We start from the raw sequence: 22,416 nt of genomic DNA on the forward strand, positions 1-22,416 counted from the left end.
TTTTTTTTCCCCTGGGGACTTTACATTAAACAGAGATTAATTACAGTAATTATTCTCACTTACTTTAGAGGCAATATTGTTTTAAGGAGACTTCCTAATGTCTCATGTATATTTTTGGGTGATGGGAACACCAGCTTTGTATTACCGACTTAAACTTATTGGGTAGTGGTTGTTTCCAGGTTTAGGTAGTTCCTTTGTTAAACCCACGTGTTAGCATTCTACTGCAGTACCCCCTGTTCAGCACTTTTCTTAACGATTCTGTACCATGTAAACACATTGGTCTTGACTAAGTTCTGCCTGGGTTCTTCTTAGGACCTACTTTGGAAGTTTTCAAGGCAGTAAGCCAGGGAAGTTTTAGGAGTTAGTTCATTCGTTTGTCATTTGTCAGAGAATCACTGCCATTTAGTGTTTAATTCCTAATATCTGGTAAACCATTATGTTGTGAAGTTCAGCTAGTCATTTTCTGGTTGTTGAGAGTTATTCCAGTCACTGGCACTTCATCTCAGCTAGAAATAGAAGTCTGATCATTGAAAGTCCAGTGTCAGCTTGAGAGCCATCCAGATTGCTCATTGGTAAAGACCATGCTGCCAAGCTCAACCAGTGACCTGACTTTCATACCCATATCCATACCTGCATGGTGGGAAGAGAGAACCTACTCCTGCAACTTGTCCTCTGGTTTTCACACATTGTGGTGCATGTTTGTGTACACACCAAAACAAATGCAATGAAAAACAATTTGAGTTTATCTAAAAATATGCTGAGATGCTTTAATTTCACAGCTAGAAATCAATGCAAAGTAGAAGGAGAAAAAGGTAGAAAATAAATTACCTTTGGTAATTCATTTATAGTACCCTGTTACATTATAAATCAAATGAAAGGACAGGACTTCTGTGAACTGTACTTACCTGTCTTTTGTAGGTGGACTACAGAGAGTTCCTCAAACACATTAGCACTTACAAAAAAAATCACAGTATTTAATCTGCACCCATGGTTTTCACTGTATACTAATTAAGATTTGAGCAGGAAAGCAGGGTGCAGGAGGGACCTTGTTTGGAATTTCTTTGGAAATGTTTGTGCCCATTACAATGATACTGGAGCCACATTCCCTCCAAACTGATGAGCCAGAACCTAATTATTGAGTTGGGATGTCATTTTTTAAAAATATTTTGTACCATCCTTGTTTGGACACCATGCTGATAGTTTCGGATGGCAGACTAGCATATGTTCTTTCCTTATATCTTTAGCTGTTGCTGCAAGGCCTTGACTCTTGCCTGTGCTGGTGGAGTTCCCTTGACCCACTGGGTTGCTGGCCCAGCTCTGTTTTTTATAGTCTTTGTTAAATATAGGGCTTCATGCATGCTAGGTTAAGACTGTACCACTGAACTATATTACCAGTCCTCAACCACTGTTGAATTACTTTTCGAATTTTATATTATAAAAAACAAAACATTTTCAGTGCAAACCATAATGGGTAGTTTACACATGTGGTCCCATAAAGGGATGTTCCCTTACTGGGAGACCAGAATTTTAAAATATATTTTTTATTGAGTCTTCTTTTTTTTTTTTTTGTACTTTGTAAGTACTACTGAACTTAACGTATTTTATTCCCCCCCTCCCCCAGCTGAGACCGAACCCAGGGCCTTGTGCTTGCCTAAGCGCTCTACCACTGAGCTAAATCCCCAACCCCACGTATTTTATACTTTAGACAATTTTTGCTGTTCATATTAGAGAGTTTTTATGAAGACTGTTATGAGTATATTTAAAACAACATAGTTTTGAAAACTGAGAATTCCTGATTTTTCTTCAATCAAATTTTATATTGGTTTAGTTTATTTTTTATGTGTAAGAATATTTTGCCTACACGGATGTCGGTGTACCACGTGCCTGGTACTTACAGAGGTCAGAAGAAGGTATCGCGATTCCCTGGAACTGGAGTTATGGATGGTTGTGAGCCACCATTTGGGTCCTGGGAACTGAACCCTGGTCCTCTACAGGAACATCCAGTGCTTTTAACCTCTGAGCCATCTCGCTAGCCCCTGGAATACTGATTTATTGCCCCTGAATCTCAAAGAGAAATACTCCAGGAAATTGAAAGCACTGAGAAATTTACTTTTCTTTTTTTCATTGCATGCTAAAATTTTTATTTGTGTCATTCTTGATGAATAATTTTTTTTTAATAAAAAGACTGCTTTTTGCTTATTTGAGAATCAAGTAAATTGAAGACAAGAGTTCAAAATATGTTTATTTCAGTTTTTTTTTGTAAGTTCTTTATAATGAAGTTTTAATTAAATTAGGTATGGTTTTGTCTTCTAGAAATTAAAAGGATTATTGTGGCATATAAAGTCTCTTTGGATTCTGAAGTCAGTTGTATATGAACCCTGTAGCTTTAAAACCTTAAAATACATTTCATGGAAACACCTAAGCTTTGAGCTTTTTAACAGAATGAATTTTTGACCCCTTTACAGGATGACCTCTGTGCTTGTGTATAATTTTCATATGTAGAGAGTATAGATACACTGGTAAAGTCTCAGGGAATACAAGCAAAAGCACCCGTGTTCTGCTTTTTTGTGGGAGATTTAAAAAGAGCAAAGAATTTTATTATTGTTATTTAATTTTTTAATGTTAATTTAAAGAAATTACTAATTCAAGGCTGGATTGTTCAGTGGTTAAGAGCACTGGCCATTCTTCCAGAGGACCCTGATTTGGTTCTCAGCGCCCTCAAGATGGTCTACAACTGGCTGTAGCTTCAGTTTCAGGGAATTTGATGCCCTCTTTTGGTTTTCCTGGGCACCAGGCATAGAAATGACATATAGACGTACATGTAGGCAGAACACTTATACTCATAAAACTAAAATTAAAATAAATTACTAACTTGCTTTTCAAGTATTATCTTTATGAATTATTACTTGTAAAAATCCTGTGTGACTATAAAATATTAAGTACACATTTTATAGAAAAGCTTATTGTCACTTGAAGTGGGTGTTTTTTTTTTTAATTATCAATTTTAGTGCAATAGTATATATGTTGTACTGAAGGAATCTTAGCTGTGAAATTTAAAAAATAAATTACTTTTAGGTCTTTGTCTGAAGCCATGTCAGTGGAAAAAATTGCTGCAATCAAAGCCAAAATTATGGCTAAGAAAAGATCTACTATCAAGACTGATCTAGATGATGATATAACTGCCCTTAAACAGAGGAGTTTCGTGGATGCTGAGGTTGATGTGACCAGAGATATTGTCAGCAGAGAAAGAGTGTGGAGAACAAGAACAACCATCTTACAGAGCACAGGAAAGGTAATTAAAATATTTACTCATTCTTTGGAGTGCTGTAGGATTGTTTAAAATTTACTAATAGGTTTTACATTTTATTTATATTTGTGCAGCCAAGGACTAATTCTTTTAAACTTCTGTTCAGAACAAATGTATGCTCTTTAAATTTTGGAAGATAAGAATTTGAGAGTCTGACAATCTGAGGATCAGCCAAACCCATGTGAAGGTAGAAGGAGAGAATGGACTCCACAGTTTTCCTCTCATCTCCATGTACTTGTAGCTCCTGCACATGCTTAGGTGTACACACACACACACACACACACACACACACACACACACACACCCATATATACATTAATAAAAAAATTAATACTAGATGCTTTAGTATGTCAATTGCTCTTAAAAAGATGCATTAGTTCAGTTCTTTCTTTTTTTGAATGTAAAAACATTTTATGTACAACTGCAGGAGAAATAATACACAGATAACTTGAACATAAAAACAGGTTATAATTCAAAAGTCCAGGGTTATTTGAAATTGGAAAATATTTTCTCTGTAGAAAATAGTAAAAATGATAACATTTCCCAGTAAGCCCTTTTAAACCAAATAATAGCCGAATTATACATATAAATATTGATTAGATTCTGGGATACAGAAGAAACCTATCTTCATCTGTTCAGAGAGCTATGTTTTACTTAAGTTGTGTGAGATTCCTATTCATCTTCCCCTTCACTGTTTGATTTACTGCAGACATTTTTCTATAGGCTAATCCATAATCTAAAAAGATTTTAGCCTCCCCTCCTGAAAGTATGGCCAGCATATTCTTTCATCAGCTTTATATGGTACAAATTCTTATCCTAATAGTGAAATGTTTCACTAAAGCTTACCCAGTGATTGAGTAAAACCAAAACTTACTATAAGCCACAGTCATCCTAGGGTCCCCCCTGCTAGGTAGCCTCTGTGGATCTGTGAGTTGCAGTCTGATTGTCCTTTGCTTTATATCTAGTATCCACCCATGAGTGAGTACATACCATGTTTGTCCTTCTGAGTCTGGGTTACCTCACTCAGGATGATATTTTCCAGATTTCATTGTTTTTCTGCATCAGTTCAGTTCTATGTGCATATTTTCCTCTGTGTTGTGAGCTTTCCTCTAAACTTTCTTAGTTGTTGATTCTCCATTGATGCGCTAACAGTGGTGGTTTGGTAGAAACATTTAAAGAGGTGTGTGAGATTATTGTGAAACTGACCTTAACATTGAAATAGACTTTATGGGCCGGGCGGTGGTGGCGCACGCCTTTAATCCCAGCACTCGGAAGGCAGAGCCAGGCGGATCTCTGTGAGTTCAAGGCCAGCCTGGGCTACCAAGTGAGTTCCACGAAAGGCGCAAAGCTACACAGAGAAACCCTGTCTCGCAAAAACAAAAAACAAACAAACAAAAAAAGAAATAGACTTTATGTTTTGAGACTCTCTGGGCTTTCTGAGCTTAGGGTTTTTCTTAGTGCCTTAGGCCTGCGTTCACCTAAGTCCTAGGAGTACAGCTATGTGCCACCTGCCCCGACTAGTTTTGATTGTAGAATAATATTGGGACTTGAGCTTTTAATTTACTGTCCCATTTTGGTAGGAATAAAGTAACTAGAAAAGGGTGTAAGAAATAATGATTTATGTTTATTTTCTATTTGACTTGTCTTACATTTTAAGAAGCATTTTCCATGGGCACACAGGTGGCTCAGCTGGTAAAGGCCCTTGTTATGCAAGCCTGGCAACCCGAGTTCAGTCTCCAGAAGCCATGTAAAGGTGAAAAGAAAAACCTAATTCCACAAAGTTGTCCTCTGACTTCCACACAGGGTGTGGCATGTCCCCTCATTCCTATCATGCATGTGTGTGTGCATGCACAATAATAATAAGTAAAGTTGTTTTAATTTAGAAAAAAAGAAACCATTTTTCTAGAGCCAGTGAGATAGTCCTGGAGTAACGAACGGTGCTACCCACGCAAGCCTGGTAACCTGCATTTGATCCCTAAAACCTTTGTAAAGACGAAAGGAGAAAACTGACTCCACCGTGTTTTTCTCTTATTTCTGCACTTGCACTGTGGTGCATGTGTCCACATCCACGTATTTAAAAAATAAAAAGGACCGTTTCCAGAGCTTAGAATTATAAAGAAATTTGAGGTTATGAATAAACTTTCATTTTTCATTTTTTGTTATTTACAGTTAAATGACAACATTCTCATTTTCATTGCTTGATATGGCTAATACTTGACTAACACTGTGACTTTTTAGTGCCTTTTTTATTTTGTTTTGAGAGGGGAATCTAACTGAGTAGCCTTGGCTGTCCTGGCACTCACTGTACTGTAGATCAGGCTGTCTTTGAACTCACAGGGATCCACTTGCCTTTGCCTCCCAAGTGCTAAGATTAAAGGCGTGTGCTACTATGCCTGCCCCCCCCCCTTTTTTTTAAAGTTAATTTTAACTAGATAGTCTTTAACTAAGAGTTTTCTTCTATGTGAAGCTTTCCCATTTTAAGTTGTTGAGATGAACTCTTCTCTCTGAACTCTAGGGGGCAGAATTGTATAAGTTTAAAAGTGTTCTAATTTAATGTTGGTACCACAGTATCTTTTTAAAACAAACCATCTAATAACTGTTTAGAAGCTAGATTTGCTTTCATGAGTATTATCTTTAAAAAATTTTATTTTTGAATGTTACCATTTTTAAAGGTCAAAATTAAACATTTTGACTGCTGATCTCTAGGTATACATACTGTGTTCATCTGCTAAACTCTAAACATGTTATAGATACTTAGAGCAGAGAAGTATAGACTTCACATTTGCTTTGCGTGCGTGTGTGTGTGTGTGTGTGTGTGTGTGTGTGTGTGTGTGGACACATTTGTCACAGTGTGAATGAGGAAGTCAGAAGACACCGTGTGAGAGTCAGTTCTTTCCTCGCATACAAGGAATGATGGTGGTGAAATCAGAGAACTTGTGGGTTCCTGGGATTGAGCTCAGGTTGTCAGGCTACAGCACTGGCCTAGTGTAGACTTTACACTGACCTTCATTACTACTGTGATCAGAATCTTGTTTTCTGATTTTTAAGGGGCAAGAAAATTCAAGTTCTCCTCCTCCTTATATAGTTAATATGCCCTGGTTAAAGCAACCTGATTTTATAGTATCGTTAAATTATATTAAATGTCTTACTCTGTTTTGTGCTGCTATAACAGAATATCACAGACTAACTTATAACAAACATTTCTGTGCCATTAAATTATTATGACTTATTCTGTTTTGTGCTGCTATAACAGAGTATCACAGACTGAGTAATTTATAATGAATAGACATTTCTGTGGTTCACCATTCTAGAGGCTGGAAAGTCCAAGATCAAGGAACTGCATCTGATGAGGGCTTTCTTACTGCATCAAAAATGGCGGAAGGTATCACCTGGGTGAGAGAGAGGGAATAAAAAAAGAGGGCTGAAAATAATTATGATTTTATCAGAAAATGACTCTTAAAACCTCTACGTCATTCATTTAGTCTTCACTTAATCCATTTTCAAAGTCACTTTTTAAAAATAAATTTTCTAACACATAGATTTGGGGGATATTTTCAGACCAAAGTAATTTATTGTTGAATCATGGTGTAATACATCTGTACAAAAATAATCATCTGTAATTCTTGCACACAAAACTTGCTGATGTTATTTGCATTCATTCTTCTAGAGTTTATGTTTTTTATTTATTTGATCACTTTAACAGTGGTCTGATTTTCATGTTTTCGTAGTAGAACTGAGAATACATTTGCATTTGGCACTGTGCTGATGTCTGCACTGATGGTGCAGGAGCAGTGACTGCTAAATTTACCGCATCAGTTAGTCGCCCAGCATGACCAGCAAATCACGGTGTTTGACCTACCAGAACTTCACTCAAGTGTGGCCGTTTAATACACTTAATGAAGTTGAATGTGTAAAGCGGTCCTGCGCGGTAAAAAAGCTGTGGTTGCTTTTATGAACAGCGTTTGTGTTAAGGCTTGGGTTCCTAACTAAAGCACCTTTTTAAAAAAGAAAACCATCACATTTTGTTTGAATGACTGTTATTCAGACTTAGGTGTTTTATAGACATTCTCTTGAACGAGTCTGTCAGGAAAAGCAACAAACTATTTGTTGCCAGTGGTAAGATGTGAACTTTCCTGGGAAAATTAAAATTTTGGAAGTTTCTTTCTGCTGTTATTTTTCCAGCTTTCTAATTCTTAGACTGTTTTGATAAGATTTTTGTAAATAATATTAAAAATATTATTTAATGAATATGTCATAGCAAATAACATTTTAAAATGTTGAATAATATACTGTATTAATATTTGGAAAATATGCATAACTGCATAACTCAGTGATTGATATTTTTCAGAGAACCAATGCATGAATGAAAAAATATCCATTTAAAGTACAAAATAGATTTATACTTTAAAAAGTATATTTATACTTTATATACTATATACTTGACAGCAGAAATGCAGAATATTTATGGATGTGGTTTCCATCTACAGTATCTTTTAGGAGACCATTTGTTTTGGTATAACAAAGGAGAATATATTCAGCTACCTGAAAAGCTGTCTTATGCTTCTCCCTTTACTGCTGAGGCTAGATTGTCTTCATATCTTGACCAAACAGGATAACATAGTAGATACATAGAAGTAAATATCAGAATACAGATACATTTTTAGTAAGCCAGATAGTAAACACATTTATAAAATTTCAAGTTATAGTCTTATTACTTTTTTGATAGGTTTTGGAAAATAATTTTTATAAAACATTATGGTTGTGTGGAATCTTGCTTTTCTTATTTTTTTTTTAAAGGAATTCCTACTTGAGAAATTTGTCAGTTTTAATATTTACTGTGATAAATTGTAACTTCAGCTTAAAGGCCTTTAGAGTCTTTAATAGTTTCTAAGATGGCAAAGTAGTTCTGAGACCTGTATTTACTGCTGTAAAGATTCAGGAACTAGTTAGTATCATAGTTAGTATAGTGGTAATTATACTAGTGGTATCCAGTTAATGTTAAAACTTACTTTTCTGTATACATTTGCATAATATTTAACATGTACAGGCTAGGCAGTGATCGAGATGATAGTTTAGTACAAGCAGCAATGAGATGCAGTATAAGTAAAGAGGTAAAAGAATATCTTTCATAGTAGTCCAGTACTTGAAAGCCATGAGGCTGAGTAGTCCAGTGCGTGGAGGCCATGAGCCTCACCAAGAAAAAACAAACCAGGAACAAAGGTGAGGGGTATTAGAAAGTAAAAACTAGGAGGGGATTACAGAGTAAAAGCTAGGAGAGGATTACAGAGTAAAAGCTAGGAGAGGATTACAGAGTAAAAACTAGGAGGGGATTACAGAGTAAAAACTAGGAGGGGATTACAGAGTAAAAGCTAGGAGGGGATTACAGAGTAAAAACTAGGAGGGGATTACAGAGTAAAAACTAGGAGGGGATTACAGAGTAAAAACTAGGAGGGGGATTACAGAGTAAAAACTAGTAAAGTAGGTGGAGTGATAAAGTGGGACAAGTAGTGGAAGCCAAAGAAACAGAACACTTAAATTTCTTTTCTTTTTCTTTAAAAAGATTTATTTTTATTCTATCTGTATGAGTGTTTTGCTTTCATGTATGTTAGTGTACTGTTCACATGCCTGGTGTCCATGGTGACCAGAATAGGACGTCACATTTCCTGGAACTGGAGTTATGGATGGTTGTAAGCTGCCTTGTGGGTCCTGGGAAGTGAACCCGGGTTGCCTGGGAGAGCAACAAGTACTCTTAACTGAGCTAGCCCACAGATTTCCTTTTTAAAAAGAACTCTGTGTGTGTGTTTGTGTGCGCGAGTGAGTGCCCACGCTGTGGTGCAAATGGGGAGGTTCAAGGGTAATATTGTGGAGTTGGTTCTCTTTTTTCTACCTTTATATGAGTTTCAAGGATTGAACTCAGGGAGATAGGCTTGTGTTACAGGTGCTTTACCTGTTAGTTACCTTGCTGGCCCCAGAATGCTTCATTTTCGTTTGTTTTCGAGACAGGGTTTCTCTGTGTAGTTTTGGTGCCTGTCCTGGATCTCACCCTGTAGACCAGGCTGGCCTTGAACTCACAGAGATCTGCCTGGCTCTGCTTCCTGAGTGCTGGGATTAAAGGCGTGTGCTGCCACCCACCACCGAATGCTTCATTTTCTAGAGAAGAGAATTGTATTACGTTTGAAGTATAAGAGAGCATGAACCATTTGATCATCGTTGGATTTTAGTGTCAGTTAAGACATTTAGCTCACAATAGATTCACATATATTCTTTAAACTGTTGAATGCTAGCACGGGAGGTGGGTGGGTGGGTGAGTGGGGGTAGGGTGGAGATGGGTGATTGGGAGTGATAGGGGTTGGGGAAGAGACCCAAAGTATTGTTAGTCACTAGGGGACAATGTTAGTCATTAGACAAAAAAGTCAGGGGAGAGTAATGTGTCAGGGCCAAGAAAGCTTATTTCATGAAGGAAGGTGTAATCACCTAGTCAACAGTGTTGGGTGGATAGTCATGGAAAAGCTGATTTGTGATTACTTCCCACCTTTTCAGACTTAAAAGTTATACAGTGACTCCTACAAGTATCCATAACCTTTGGGCATCATAGAACGCCTGCTGTAATCTGAATGTAGCACAGGGATTTACTGTACTTTGAGAATGTAGTATTCCCCTTTTATAGAAATCTGTTACATTTAAATGTTTACTTTTTTTCTTGGTTATATATATTTGAGTAGATACAGAATAATAAAAATTATAAATAATTGGTCTGTTTAAGTATGATTTGCAATAACCAGGTAGTTGGCTTTTATTTTTATGTATAATTGTATACCTTGTTTTCTGTTGATTCAATGAAATACCTAAGGTAGGGGCTTCATAGAAGGTTAGGGCTGGGGACATAGGTTAGTGTAGAACACTTGCTTGACTATGTGAGGGCCTAACATCAGGGGTGAGGAGAAAAGATACTTATTTAGCTCAAGTTTTGGAGACTGAAAGTGGAAGATTGGACAGCTCCACCACCTGTTGGTTTGTGATGTGGTAACAGCTCAAGACCAGCATCAACCCCTTGTGATAGCAGTGCCCAGATAGCTAATTGTTCCTCATTGAGCCCCATAGGAATGTTTGGGAGACAGATCACATCCAAACCATAGCAATTATAGTACTTTATGAGATAGAAAAAATTAGTAGGAAGAAAGTTTCAATATAAATTGCTTAATGGATAAACTATTGCTCTTGCACATGTACGCTGGGTTTAATTAGAATCTATTCATGTTTTAGAATTTTTCCAAGAATATTTTTGCAATTCTTCAGTCTGTAAAAGCCAGAGAAGAAGGGCGTGCCCCTGAACAGCGGCCTGCTCCAAATACAGCTCCTGTGGTAAGAATCTTTTCTGCTTTTGTTATTTTAAGAAAGTGATGTTTATTTTGCTTTTTAGTGTTATAATTTTGACATCTTAACATTTTACATTAGGAGGGTATAAAGTTTTGCTACTTCAGCATACTCGAAGGATATAAAGACCCTTCCCTGTTTTAAAAGTTATCTTAGCAGTAATTTTTGGTCATTCTTGAGATATACCTGGGTGAGAGTCTGAAAAGGAGTTAATTAGGAAAAGCCTTCTAAGTTAACTTTTAGGTTGACTATAGCTGGCCTATTTATTGCTTGGAAAAATTTTTAACTATTGCTGAAAATATAAATCATTGTTAGCTTCCAGCTTGGACTTGTTATTTGAAATCTTTGGTGACCATTTCATATGGGTATATTGATTTTCCCTGTCACCTGTCAAATGGACCATTCTTTGTACCTCAGCTGTATCTCCTCTGTTGGTTGACTGCCTCACTGGTGGAGGTATTGTTTAGGACCCTCCAAACCCTAATTCATGCATGCCATATAGTCTCCATTTAAATTCAGAAATACCCTCTAGTTTATTGTAAATCCTTCTACCTGTTCTCAAGATTCAAGAAAGGCAAAGAGTATAATTCAAATTGATTCACTTTTATGTAGAATTTGGAAAAACATTGGTAGAGTACTAAACATAGCCTTGGAAGTTAATAGTAATTTTATTTATACATGAAATCATTGATATTTAATTTTTCATATACCGAATTCTTGGTAATATTTAGACAGATACTTTTAGTTGGCTTACCACACATATTTAAGTAGTGTCTATTTTTCATGCAGTGTTCCAAGCATCTAGAGATAAAATAATACAATGTCATAGTCCTTGTCCTGTTTTGAGTTCATAGCATAATAAGTTAAACCTACTAGATCTATGAAATGGAAATATAGTAAGTGCTATGATGTTCAAGCATAGTGTGCTTGTAATTACAAATTTGTTGACACTTGTCATAGTAATTGGTGGGAAGAATGTGAAACTGTAAAAACATTTAAACCATTGTCTTTGTGAATGTGAGTTCTTTCTGTGTATTTTACAATCATTGAGACAGTCACAATTTTTATGTTTGGCGTATAGATGTATATATGCAGCTATAGTCTTTGATAATTTTTCTTTTGTAATATTAGACTGTAATCCTATTGTAACAAAATGAAGACTATATAAATATTATGATTTTCCCAAGTACCTTTAAGATGCTTTTTAAATACCTATTTTTAGGTTATTATAGACTGAGTTTAGTATGAAATAATTGAATTAAATTATACATAATTAGAAAGTGACTTTTTTCAAGTTTTTAAAAAACTGACGTCTATTACTTTAGTCTTACAGTATACATTTATAAGTGTTTATTGAATGTCTGTTACTTTAGTCTTTTTTTTTCTTTTTAGTTTTTCGAGACAGGGTTTCTCTGTGTCACCCTGGCTGTCCTGGAACTTACTCTGTTCAGATTATCATTGGAGAGAGTATTATTTCACAAAGTCATTTAAGTAATTAGAGTGTATGTGCTTACATATTATTTTTGTGGTTTTGGATACAAGTATACTTGAAATTGTCCTTATTCTTGCTGTAGGGATGGTCATTTTTTAGTGCAAATAATAATGAATCCTGGTCATCAAATGCCAAGTAGTCTTCTTCTTCTTCTTTTTTTTTTTTAAAAATATTTTACTTATTTATTATGTATACATTGTTTTCTGCCTGCATGTATTCCTGCAGGCTAGAAGAGGGCACCAGATCTCATTACAGATGGTTGTGAGCCACCATGTGGGTGCTGGGAATTGAACTCAGGACTTCTGGAAGAGCACCAGCCAGTGCTCTTAAACTCTGAGCCATCTCTCCAGCCCACCAAGTAGTCTTCTTACCATGTTCTATCTTCTGGCCCATATTGGAATAACATTTTTTAAAATGTTAAGTGTCTGTGTCAGATTTTATGAGTGTTAAATAATATTTAAAAAGATTGACTTGCATCTCTTTTTTTTTTTTATTAAGGATCCCACATTGCGTACGAAGCAGCCTATCCCAGCTGCCTACAACAGATATGACCAGGAAAGATTCAAAGGCAAAGAAGGTAAGTTACTTATTTTGTATTTTCTTCTCATAATGGTCATGCTGAGCTGGAGTGGCAGTATAGTTTGATATTGAAGAATAAGATCTAGTTCAGTCACCTACTTTTGTAATAAAAGTTTTTGTTGTTATTTAACAGCCATATTTACTCATTTATATGTGATCTATAGCTGTTTAACTCTGACAGCTTTGTTGAGTAGTTTTGAGAGAGGTCATATAGCCTGCAACACTTAAAAATAGTATTTGGACTCTATAGAACAAAATTGGCTAATTTTGTTGGTAGCTTTGATTCGCCATCCAAATAGCTTGTGTTTCAGTTATTTTTTTATGTGGATTTTATTGCTTTTTCAACTGTATTCCGTCTGTTACCTCATATCTGTAATTAAATATTAATAATACTTGATAACTTATTTCATAGGGTTACTTTGGGGATAAATGTGGTGCTGAAGGTGAAGTTCCTAGAATAATGTCTGATAATGTAATAAACTATCCACAAATGTTTGCTATTATTGATACTAGTTGTGGTTATAAAGAATTTTGGGATGTGGAATGCCATGTGTAAAATTGTTTCCCAAACTATGAATTGTGTACATTAAGGGATGAGGAAGCATAGATTTGGAGCAGGTGTGAGAGTTTGTTTTGTTAAAGCTTGCTTGACAGTCTAGCTAATGCAATTATGAGTCATTTCTTTTTTTTTTTTTTTTTTTTTTTTTTTTTTTTGGTTTTTCGAGACAGGGTTTCTCTGTGTAGCTTTGCGCCTTTCCTGGAACTCACTTGGTAGCCCAGGCTGGCCTCAAACTCACAGAGATCCGCCTGCCTCTGCCTCCCGAGTGCTGGGATTAAAGGCGTGCGCCACCACCGCCCGGCGAGTCATTTCTTTATTAGTGAGGTGAGACTGTCACCAGTTTCTCTTGAGCTCTTCATTCATCTTGACTTCACTTAGGAAGATATAAGATAAAAGCAACTTAAACTTTTAACGTTTTCTTTTTTCCCCTGGGGAAAAGTCTCTGGGCAACTTTTTGAAAGGATATATTGCTTTGATGCAGTGAATTATGTGTGCTGACTTCTTTTACCAGATATAGGCACATGGTGATTAGATGCCACAAAAAGACAGTGATCCATTTTTTTATTCACTGTCCTGTTTCTTTATGGAATGAATTGTATAAAGCAATTGATAGCAAATCCAATCCTTTAAGGACCAACTCCAGCTTCTCCGTGTATATACATATTATTCTTTTTTCTGCACCACAGCTACAAAATCTTATAGTTGAGACAAAGGTGTATTGTCTGTAGTATATAAAATATTTGCTATATGATCTTTCCCAAGAAGAATAGAGCATATGATATGAAAAATTTAATTTAATTTTTCAATTAAAAATATTTCTCTGATAGTCACATAACCTAGATGAAATTTAAGCAATGTATGTTTTATTTTAATAACATATGGAATGTTTATATCGTTCTTCCACTGGTAAAATACTGTCAAAGTCCCAAATTGACTGCCATTAGTTGATTGACCATAGCAAGAGCCAAAACAGGAATGAATTGCCATGTATTTATAGAATTAAATGTTTATTTTAAAAGAGAGAGCGAGAAGAGCATGCTGTACTTATGTCTTGAAATTCGAATCTTTTTTTAGATGTATTTATTAATTATGTATACAGTGATCTGCCTACACATATGCTTGCAGGTCAGAAGAGGGCACCAGATCTCATTATGGATGGTTTTGAGCCATCATGTGGTTGCTGGGAATTGAACTCAGGACCTCTGGAAGAGCAGCTGAGCCATCTCTCCAGCCCTCGAATCTTTTTTTTTTTTTTTTTTTTTTTGGTTTTTCAAGACAGGGTTTCCCTGTGTAGCTTTGCGCCTTTCCTGGATCTCACTCTGTAGCCCAGGCTGGCCTCGAACTCACAGAGATCCGCCTGCCTCTTCGAATCATTTTTTATAGCACCATTTTCTAATAAATGTCCCTTACATTAAAATTAGGAACAAAAGTTTTTGTAATTTAGGAACTTTTTATTTTACATACTTTTAGTGGTGCAGTCATCTAGTAGTTAGTAATAAAAATAAAGGGATTAGAAATTAGAAGTTTTTTATTTAGTATGATTTAAATTTTATTCCATTTTTATGTGTATGGATGTTTTGCCTGTGTGTATGTCTATGCATCACATATATACTTGTTGTCCATGAAGCCAGAAGAGGGTATCAGATCCCCTGAAACTGAAGTTTAATGCAGGTGTGGGCAGATTATGTGTGCTGGGAATTGAACCTGGGTCTTTTGCAAGAGTAGCTAGTGCTCTTAACTGCTGATATTTCTCTCTAGCTCTTTAGTGTGATTTTCAAACAAAATTCGAGAGATAATCATAACCAGATTCTATGAACTCAGTGCTTTGACATTTATTGAATTTGAATATGTCTTAAAAGTTTTTAATTTTTAGAAATATGTGATAAAACTGTGTATAGTATATTTAAGTAAGGCCTTGTTACACTGTTGAATTAATTGTTAGGTATAATATAAATTATGATAGAAATTTTTATCTGTCTCATGAAATATATAAATCATAATAGACTCCTTTTCTTTGCAGAAACGGAAGGCTTTAAGATTGATACTATGGGCACATACCATGGCATGACACTGAAATCTGTAACGGTAAGTTATTATGAGTGCAGAGGTTATTTGTTCCAGGCGTTTTATGTGAGTAGCAGATGGTAAATTTTATTCTCTAGCATTTTCTAATTGAAACATTTATTTTTTAGTGACCATTGTACTGCTGATAGATCTGTGTGATATTCTTTTGGATTCATGAATGATCTGCCCTTTTTTTCTTTCTTTCTTTTTTCCAAATCAGATTTTGAGTTTATAAGTTTTTCAACTAATTTGAAATCCTGTCATTGAGACATTTAAAGCCATTGAGTTTATGGTCATATGGAGCCAATTTTTTTTTCTGATATCTTATGTTCTTTCAAATGTAATTGTCTTTGGAAAAGTAAGAATGAGATTGGGCATGTAGCATAGTGGTAGAGCCCTTGCTTAGACTGCTCAATGACATGGAGTCAGCCTCCAAATCAACCAAATGAGTAAAAAGAGTGTGGTAGTTGATGAAGTGCTTTTAAAAACACTTGATGGAGTCATTTGTTTAAGTATGTATGCAAGGTGGATCCTGGCTGAGCCAATTGCACTGTGGATATGTATCTGTGTTTACGAGCTGTTAGAAGGCACTGTACATAGGAGTGTTGCTCTCAAACAGTATTTGTAAAACATGCAAACCTCTGTATCTGGAAAAAATAAAACAAGTTCTTGTTAAAAAAAAAAAACACTTGATGGAACCAAATATTTATATATTCATGAGTATGAGTCTTTGTTTGAGAGACTTAGCCAGTTCATTTTTCTCTTCCTCCCCTTCTTTCCCTCCCTCCCTCCCCCCTTCCCTCTTTCTCTTCTCTTGCTCTTTCGCTATCCTGCCCCCATGCTGTCTTTCTTACCCTTGTTGTGTTCTTTTTAGCTTGGACTTAGAACTCCTGGGCGCCAGGAGTCTTCCTTTCTCAACTGCTTGAGTAGCCAAGACTATTGGCTCTCTCTAAATTTTTTTTTAATAGCCTGACCAACATCTTTCTGTTTGACACTTCTCGATATTGTGTAGTAAATGATAGTATTTGATTATACAGGTCAGGTGTACTTCAATTTCATTTTACATTTGTATATTCTGATGCATACCTCTTACACTTTAAAATACTATGCGTATGCATTAAGTGTCTATATACTTAAGACCTAAAAGTGTTACTTTTGTCTTTGCTTGTGAGTCATCAGAGATTTACAGACCTCACATGACATGAAATCATGATATATTTGTTGTGATTTCTGAGTTCAGATTTAATCTTTATACTTAGAATTTGCCATAAAAATCTATTGAAGTTTTGACTTTTTTTAATTTAAATTGAGACTCTATCAAGTATTTTGCTAACTACTTTTAAATGATCAGATTTGTTTTTATATATTGAAATTGTGTGTAGGCTTACAGATTCATTCAACAGGTATTTATTGAGAACTCATGTCCTGTGTTTGACTCTGAATACTTCCGGTGTAACTGCTTCCCAGAGCAGTCAAAAAGGCCTCTCTGAGGTCAGAGTTGAACAAGTTGTGCCAGAAGAACGTTCCCTGCAGGAACAGCAGGCTTAAAAACTGACTCAGTAGACAAATGATAAGGCCAGTGTTTCCTATCTAGTGAGCAAGAGCAAAAGTAGGAAAAGACCAGATAGAGGTATCTTATGCCTTTTCTTTGCTTGTTTCTGATTTCAGAATATAATTAATGGTGGTAAGGTTTAACTTACTTCGCTTGTTGGTTTATATTTTTAAAAGACAGTGTCTCACTATGTGGCTTTGGCTGTTCTAGAACTCAGGGTGTAGACCAGGCTGACCTTGAACTCGTAGAAATCCACCTACCTCTGCCTCCCAAGTTTGCTTGTACAACTAAGAGCATGTGCCATCATGCCTGGCTTGAATTAAATTCTTGTGTAATTCAGTTAGTTGATGCTTTCTTGGAGATAGAATTTGTCTGTTGCTGATTCCCAAAGTGAATTGCCAGGGAATTGAAGTTATTCTTCAGTAACCATTAAAAGTTAAGTTTTTTGTTAATGTTTTCTTCTTACTCATGACTCTGAGTGCCATGGAATTTGTTTTTATTATAAGAGCTTCTACATTTAAAAGGTGAATTTAAATAAGCTTATGCTATATGAATTTAAAGAATAATCACACACAATAAAATAATCATAAAAAGGATTGCTTAGGAATGCAACAAAAAGACTGAAAGTGGCCAAATGACTAGTTGGATTATTTCAGTAACTGGTTTGAATCTGCTACTTCAATATGCTGCTAGAAAGAGAATACACAGACAAGTAATGTTTTTAGATAAGTGTTTATTTTTAGTTATTCCTCAATCTTATCCTTCCTGTTTAGTATTTTTCCCTTCTCTCTCTTTTGAAATTATCATTTGTGAGCTGCAATAACTTCTTACCTCATCCTGTTGTTCAGAAAATTTCTCTTGTATTATTAAGACAGGTGAATGTGTATTAAATGTAAAAGGTTTTGTTGACCACAAGAGATTTCCTTGCTTTTATATGTATAATTCATATTTGATAATGTTTTTAAAATTTTTAATGTGCCTAGTTTATGTAATTTCTGAAATTAGGATTTATCTATATTAGGATTAATCTTTGTAACTTTTAACTTGAGTATCAGATCTCTTGATACATGACTAAATCAATACATTAATAATTTTTATACAAAATATTTTTTTCTATACGTATTAGACAAGGCTTGTTTTTTGGTGGTCCTTTCATAGCTCTAAGTTACTATAACTTGTATGAATAAAAGCCCTGCAAGTGTTTTGATAATAAAAATCTAAAGTTTTGAGGAGCTAGAGAGATGGTTCAGTGGTAAAGAGCACTTATGGCTCTTCCTGAGGACCCCAGTTTGGTTCCTACCTTTCATGTTGGACAACTCAAAAAAGTTTGCACCTCCAGCTTCAGTGGATCCAAGGACTCTGTGGGCACCACTGCACTCAGGGGCACTTGACTTACACCTTTAATACATAAGTCTGTGTGGGAAATTCTGGTTAACCCTTTCTTTTCCTGAGGTGGGGAATCTCACTTTATTTTTAGTGTATTTTGGTGGTGCTTTTTTTTTTTTTTTTTTTTTTGGTTTTTTGAGTCAGGGTTTCTCTGTGTAGCTTTGCACCTTTCCTGGATCTCACTCTGGACCAGGCTGGCCTCAAACTCACAGAAATCTGCCTGCCCCTGCCTCCCAAGTGCAGGGATTAAAGGCATGCGCCACCACTGTCCGGCTGATGGTGCTTTTTAAAGACAAGGTTTCACTATGTAGCCTTGGCTGACTTAGAATTTGCTATATAGACTAGGATGGCCTCAAACTCATAAATTATTCACCTGCCTCTGCTTCCTGAGTGCTGGGATTAAAGGCATGAGCCACATACCCTTAAAGGGATCTCATTTTATAGATCACACTAGCCTTGTATTTCTTGGTCAGGGGATTTCCTACTTGTCTCTGCTCCTCACCTAGCTGGAGTTCATGTACATGTTGCTTCACCTGGCTTCTGTTTAACCTTTGACTTAGATAGGTCAAGACATATGTTTGACATTGATGGTTCCAGAGTCGCAAGATACACAGATGTTTTCAGAACTTATCTTAGATGGAACTTTCCCCCAAAATAAGTTTCGAGGATTCATTCTTTCTTGTCTTTTTAAAAAAAATCTTCCTTCCTTCCTTCCTTCCTTCCTTCCTTCCTTCCTTCCTTCCTTCCTTCCTTCCTTCCTTCCTTCTTCCTTCCTTCCTTCCCTCCCTCCCTCCCTCCTTCCTTTCTTTCTTTTCTTTTCCTTTCTTACTTTTCTGTTTTTTTTTTTTTCTTTCTTTCTTCTATTGTGTATCTGTCCGTAGAGGTCAGAAGAGGTTATTAGCTCCTGGAATTGGAGCTATACCCAGTTGTAAGCTGCCATGTTGGTGCTGGGAACCTAACCTAGGTTCTCTGGAAGAGCACTACTCTTATCCACTGAGCCATTTCTCCAGCTCACCACTGGCATTCTTTAGTGTTCTTAGAAACACTAGATCAAATAGTTTTTGTGGCAGAAAAATGTGAATGTTTTTAACATGCAGTTATTAGAAGAAAAGAGTCTTCACTGGTATTTTTCTCTTTACTCACTTTTGATGGGAATATTCTTAGAACTATTATACAGAATTTATTTAAATAAAGCTAGCTTAAGTTATGGGTTGGAAGCAGAAACATATTGAGGAAAATTCTTTATATAGTTCATAAACTAGTGTTTTGGTTTAGTAGTAGTGAGACTATATGAGGTTTAAATTTGAAGCCTTTTATGTTATTATGTTTCATATATTTTTATAGTATATATAATTTATGAATGGACCATCATAGATTAGGAAAATGCTATTTGAGTGTGTGGAGTGCTATGTGTCTATATTCTGAATACTTGGGATACAGAAACAGGAGGATCACTGTAAACTTGAGATGGGCCTGGTGTATCTAGCAATTTGCAGGTTAGCCAGAGTGTGGAACTCTGCCTCCGTACCACTGTTATCCAAAACATGGAAAGAAAATGTTACTTGGTAATGCTTTTTATTATATAGTAAATAAGATGGTAAATTTTTGTTTTGTTTTGTTTTGTTTGTTTTTTTAGTTGGGTTGTAGCGAGGAACCTTTGTGTCTTTTGCTGGAGAGGGAATAAGATGTACTTAGAATTGATTCTTTTGTTAGTTTTAGGGATTTGATAATTTTATTAAGAATCAATTTTCTCTGGTCTAGCCTACTTAAGAGCATGTAGAAAGTTTAGAAACTAGCAACTATTTGTTCCTTTTTTGTTTGTTTTGAGACAGGATCTCTCTACATAGCCTTAGCTGTCCTGGAACTTGATATTGTAGATCAGGTTGTCCTTAATCTCACAGAGACCTTAACTTTGCCTCCCTGGTGCTAGGATTAAAGGCATGTGCTTCCACGCCCTCCCCACTTCCTCCATAAATAACCTTTTGGATAATTCCTGTATATCATGTAATCTAGTGGATACAGAGACAACAGAGATGAACAAAACCAGACATAATGCTATAGGCTTGATTTATGGTCTTTTGGAGAAGAATTAGTGAGTGACTTGAATATGAAATTATTATTGTAGCAAGTGTGTGCATTGAGGAGGTAATACTTGAAAATGGATCTGAAATTTGAGTAGGTGCTAGAAAAACAAGAAAACACAAATTGGGAACAGTAAAAGTAAGATTAAAAGCTCTGTGATGAAAGGAAGAACATGGAAAACAGAAAGATTTGAAAGGTTGAGTTGTTTAGTGATTATGTCCATAGCAGAGTTTCCTCTCAGAGTTAGGTGGGGCCTGATGCCAGTTCATTGTCCCACATCTTGTTGATCATGTGTCTAGCATCATTCTTTTTTTTTAAACATTTGTTTTCCTAGTAGATCTATTTCTTTAATATTTATTTTTTTAATTTATTGGTGTTTTGCCTGTATGTATGTCTGTGTGAGGGTGTTGGAACCTGGAATAACAGACAATTGTGAGCTGCCATGTGGGTGCTTGGAATTGAACCCGGGTCCTCTGGAAGAGCAGTCAGTGCTCTTAACTGCTGAGCCATCTCTCCAGCTCTGAATAATTTTTTGTTGGTCTAAAATTTGCCCCAAATATACTAGGAGTCTGTTGTAACTTCAACTTTTACTTTTCATTTTAAAAGAGTGTCATAATCTATACATTAGGTTTCTTTCATGGTATTAACTGTACAGTCTGGTGAGGGAATTTTCACAATTGCCTGAGCCATGGCTATTTGGTTTCTTTAAGGTGTCTCACTCATCACTCATTGTATGTTACCACCATAGCCCCAGCTGGTTTTTAAATCCCTGATCTAAAGAAAGCGGGGTGCCAGGTTGCTAAGGAGAAGCCAGATACTTGGGAGCACTAAAAAATAAAATAAAATAAAATAATAAAGATTTGCAGTAAAAAAAAAAATCTCTTTTTATTTGGTAGTAAAGAGAGTAGAATTTACATCATAGTTCTGTTAAGGAATTAAACTATTAAGCCCTGTTTGTACTAAGGTACAAATGTTGAGCCCAAAGAGGAGTCAACAAGTGGTAGCTTTCCTTATTGATTTAGGGTGTTTGTGTGTGTGTGTGTGTGTGTGTGTGTGTGTGTGTGTGTGTGTGTGTGTGTGTTTTCCCAGTTTGACTTGTATATGTTTGTTATAACTTTTTTGATGTATTTAATATTACTTGCTCAATGATAAAATTTTCAGTGTTACCAAGAGTAGTCTATTTAAATTTAAGAGAATCCATTTTCTTTCAAATCTATAAGGTATTTTTGTTACAGTTGTGTATGCTTATCCTATAACAGAAATTTTTAGCCGTTGAGAGAAGGTAATTGCAGAGAAGTTTTCATGTAAATGGATAACTTAGGGTGCCTTTTACTAGTCACCTGTTAGGACACAGATGCATAGGAAGAGATGTTATTTGTTTATATTGATTTGTCTTTTGAAAAAGAAACTATAGTATTTAGGATTTTAACTTGTTATAGAAATAATACTTCCACATAACAAGATTTCATGTGCTATATTTTTAGACGTGTATGTATTATACTGCTTGTGAATATCAAACTTGAAGTAATTTTTATAACTCAATTATATATTTCAAGATGCTTGTAAGGGCTGGAGAGATGGCTCAGCAGTTAAGAGCACTGACTGCCCTTCCAGAGTACCCAGGTTCAATTCCTGGCATCTATATGGCAGCTTACAGCTGTCTGTACTTTCAGTTCTAGGGGACCCAACACCCTCACACAGATGTACATGCAGGTAAAGCCCCAATGTACTAAAAATAAAAATAAATTTAAAAAAATGCTTGTGAGCCACCATGTGGGTGCGGGGAATTGAACCCATGTCCTCAGTAAGAGTAGTACAGGAACTTTACTGCTGAAGAATTTCTCCAATCCCTATATCTCCCTTAAGCTTTTGAAAATTGTTCTTGTACATTTCCTGGCTGTTATATGAATAGCCCATTATTAACATACTACTATTTTATACATGAATTTTAAAATTAGACCTACATTTTCAGATTGTTTAAAGAAGCCATCCTTAAATCTAATGCACAGTATTGTTTTTCT

General features: G+C 35.7%; 1 protein-coding gene across 1 annotated transcript in view; it reads left to right on the forward strand.

Annotated features, from left to right (window-relative positions):
• The window catches only part of Cdc73 (cell division cycle 73), a 105,906-nt gene that overhangs the window by 20,561 nt on the left and 62,929 nt on the right, over nt 1–22,416 (forward strand). Inside the window, exons 7-10 of the mRNA XM_059280130.1 lie at nt 3,076–3,292; nt 10,571–10,669; nt 12,672–12,750; nt 15,332–15,396. Coding sequence (XP_059136113.1) covers nt 3,076–3,292; nt 10,571–10,669; nt 12,672–12,750; nt 15,332–15,396 — 460 coding nt within the window. The remainder of the gene's footprint in view (nt 1–3,075; nt 3,293–10,570; nt 10,670–12,671; nt 12,751–15,331; nt 15,397–22,416) is intronic.

This window comes from Peromyscus eremicus, chromosome 15, assembly GCF_949786415.1.
Source record: "Peromyscus eremicus chromosome 15, PerEre_H2_v1, whole genome shotgun sequence".
NCBI classification, from domain to species: domain Eukaryota; kingdom Metazoa; phylum Chordata; class Mammalia; order Rodentia; family Cricetidae; genus Peromyscus; species Peromyscus eremicus.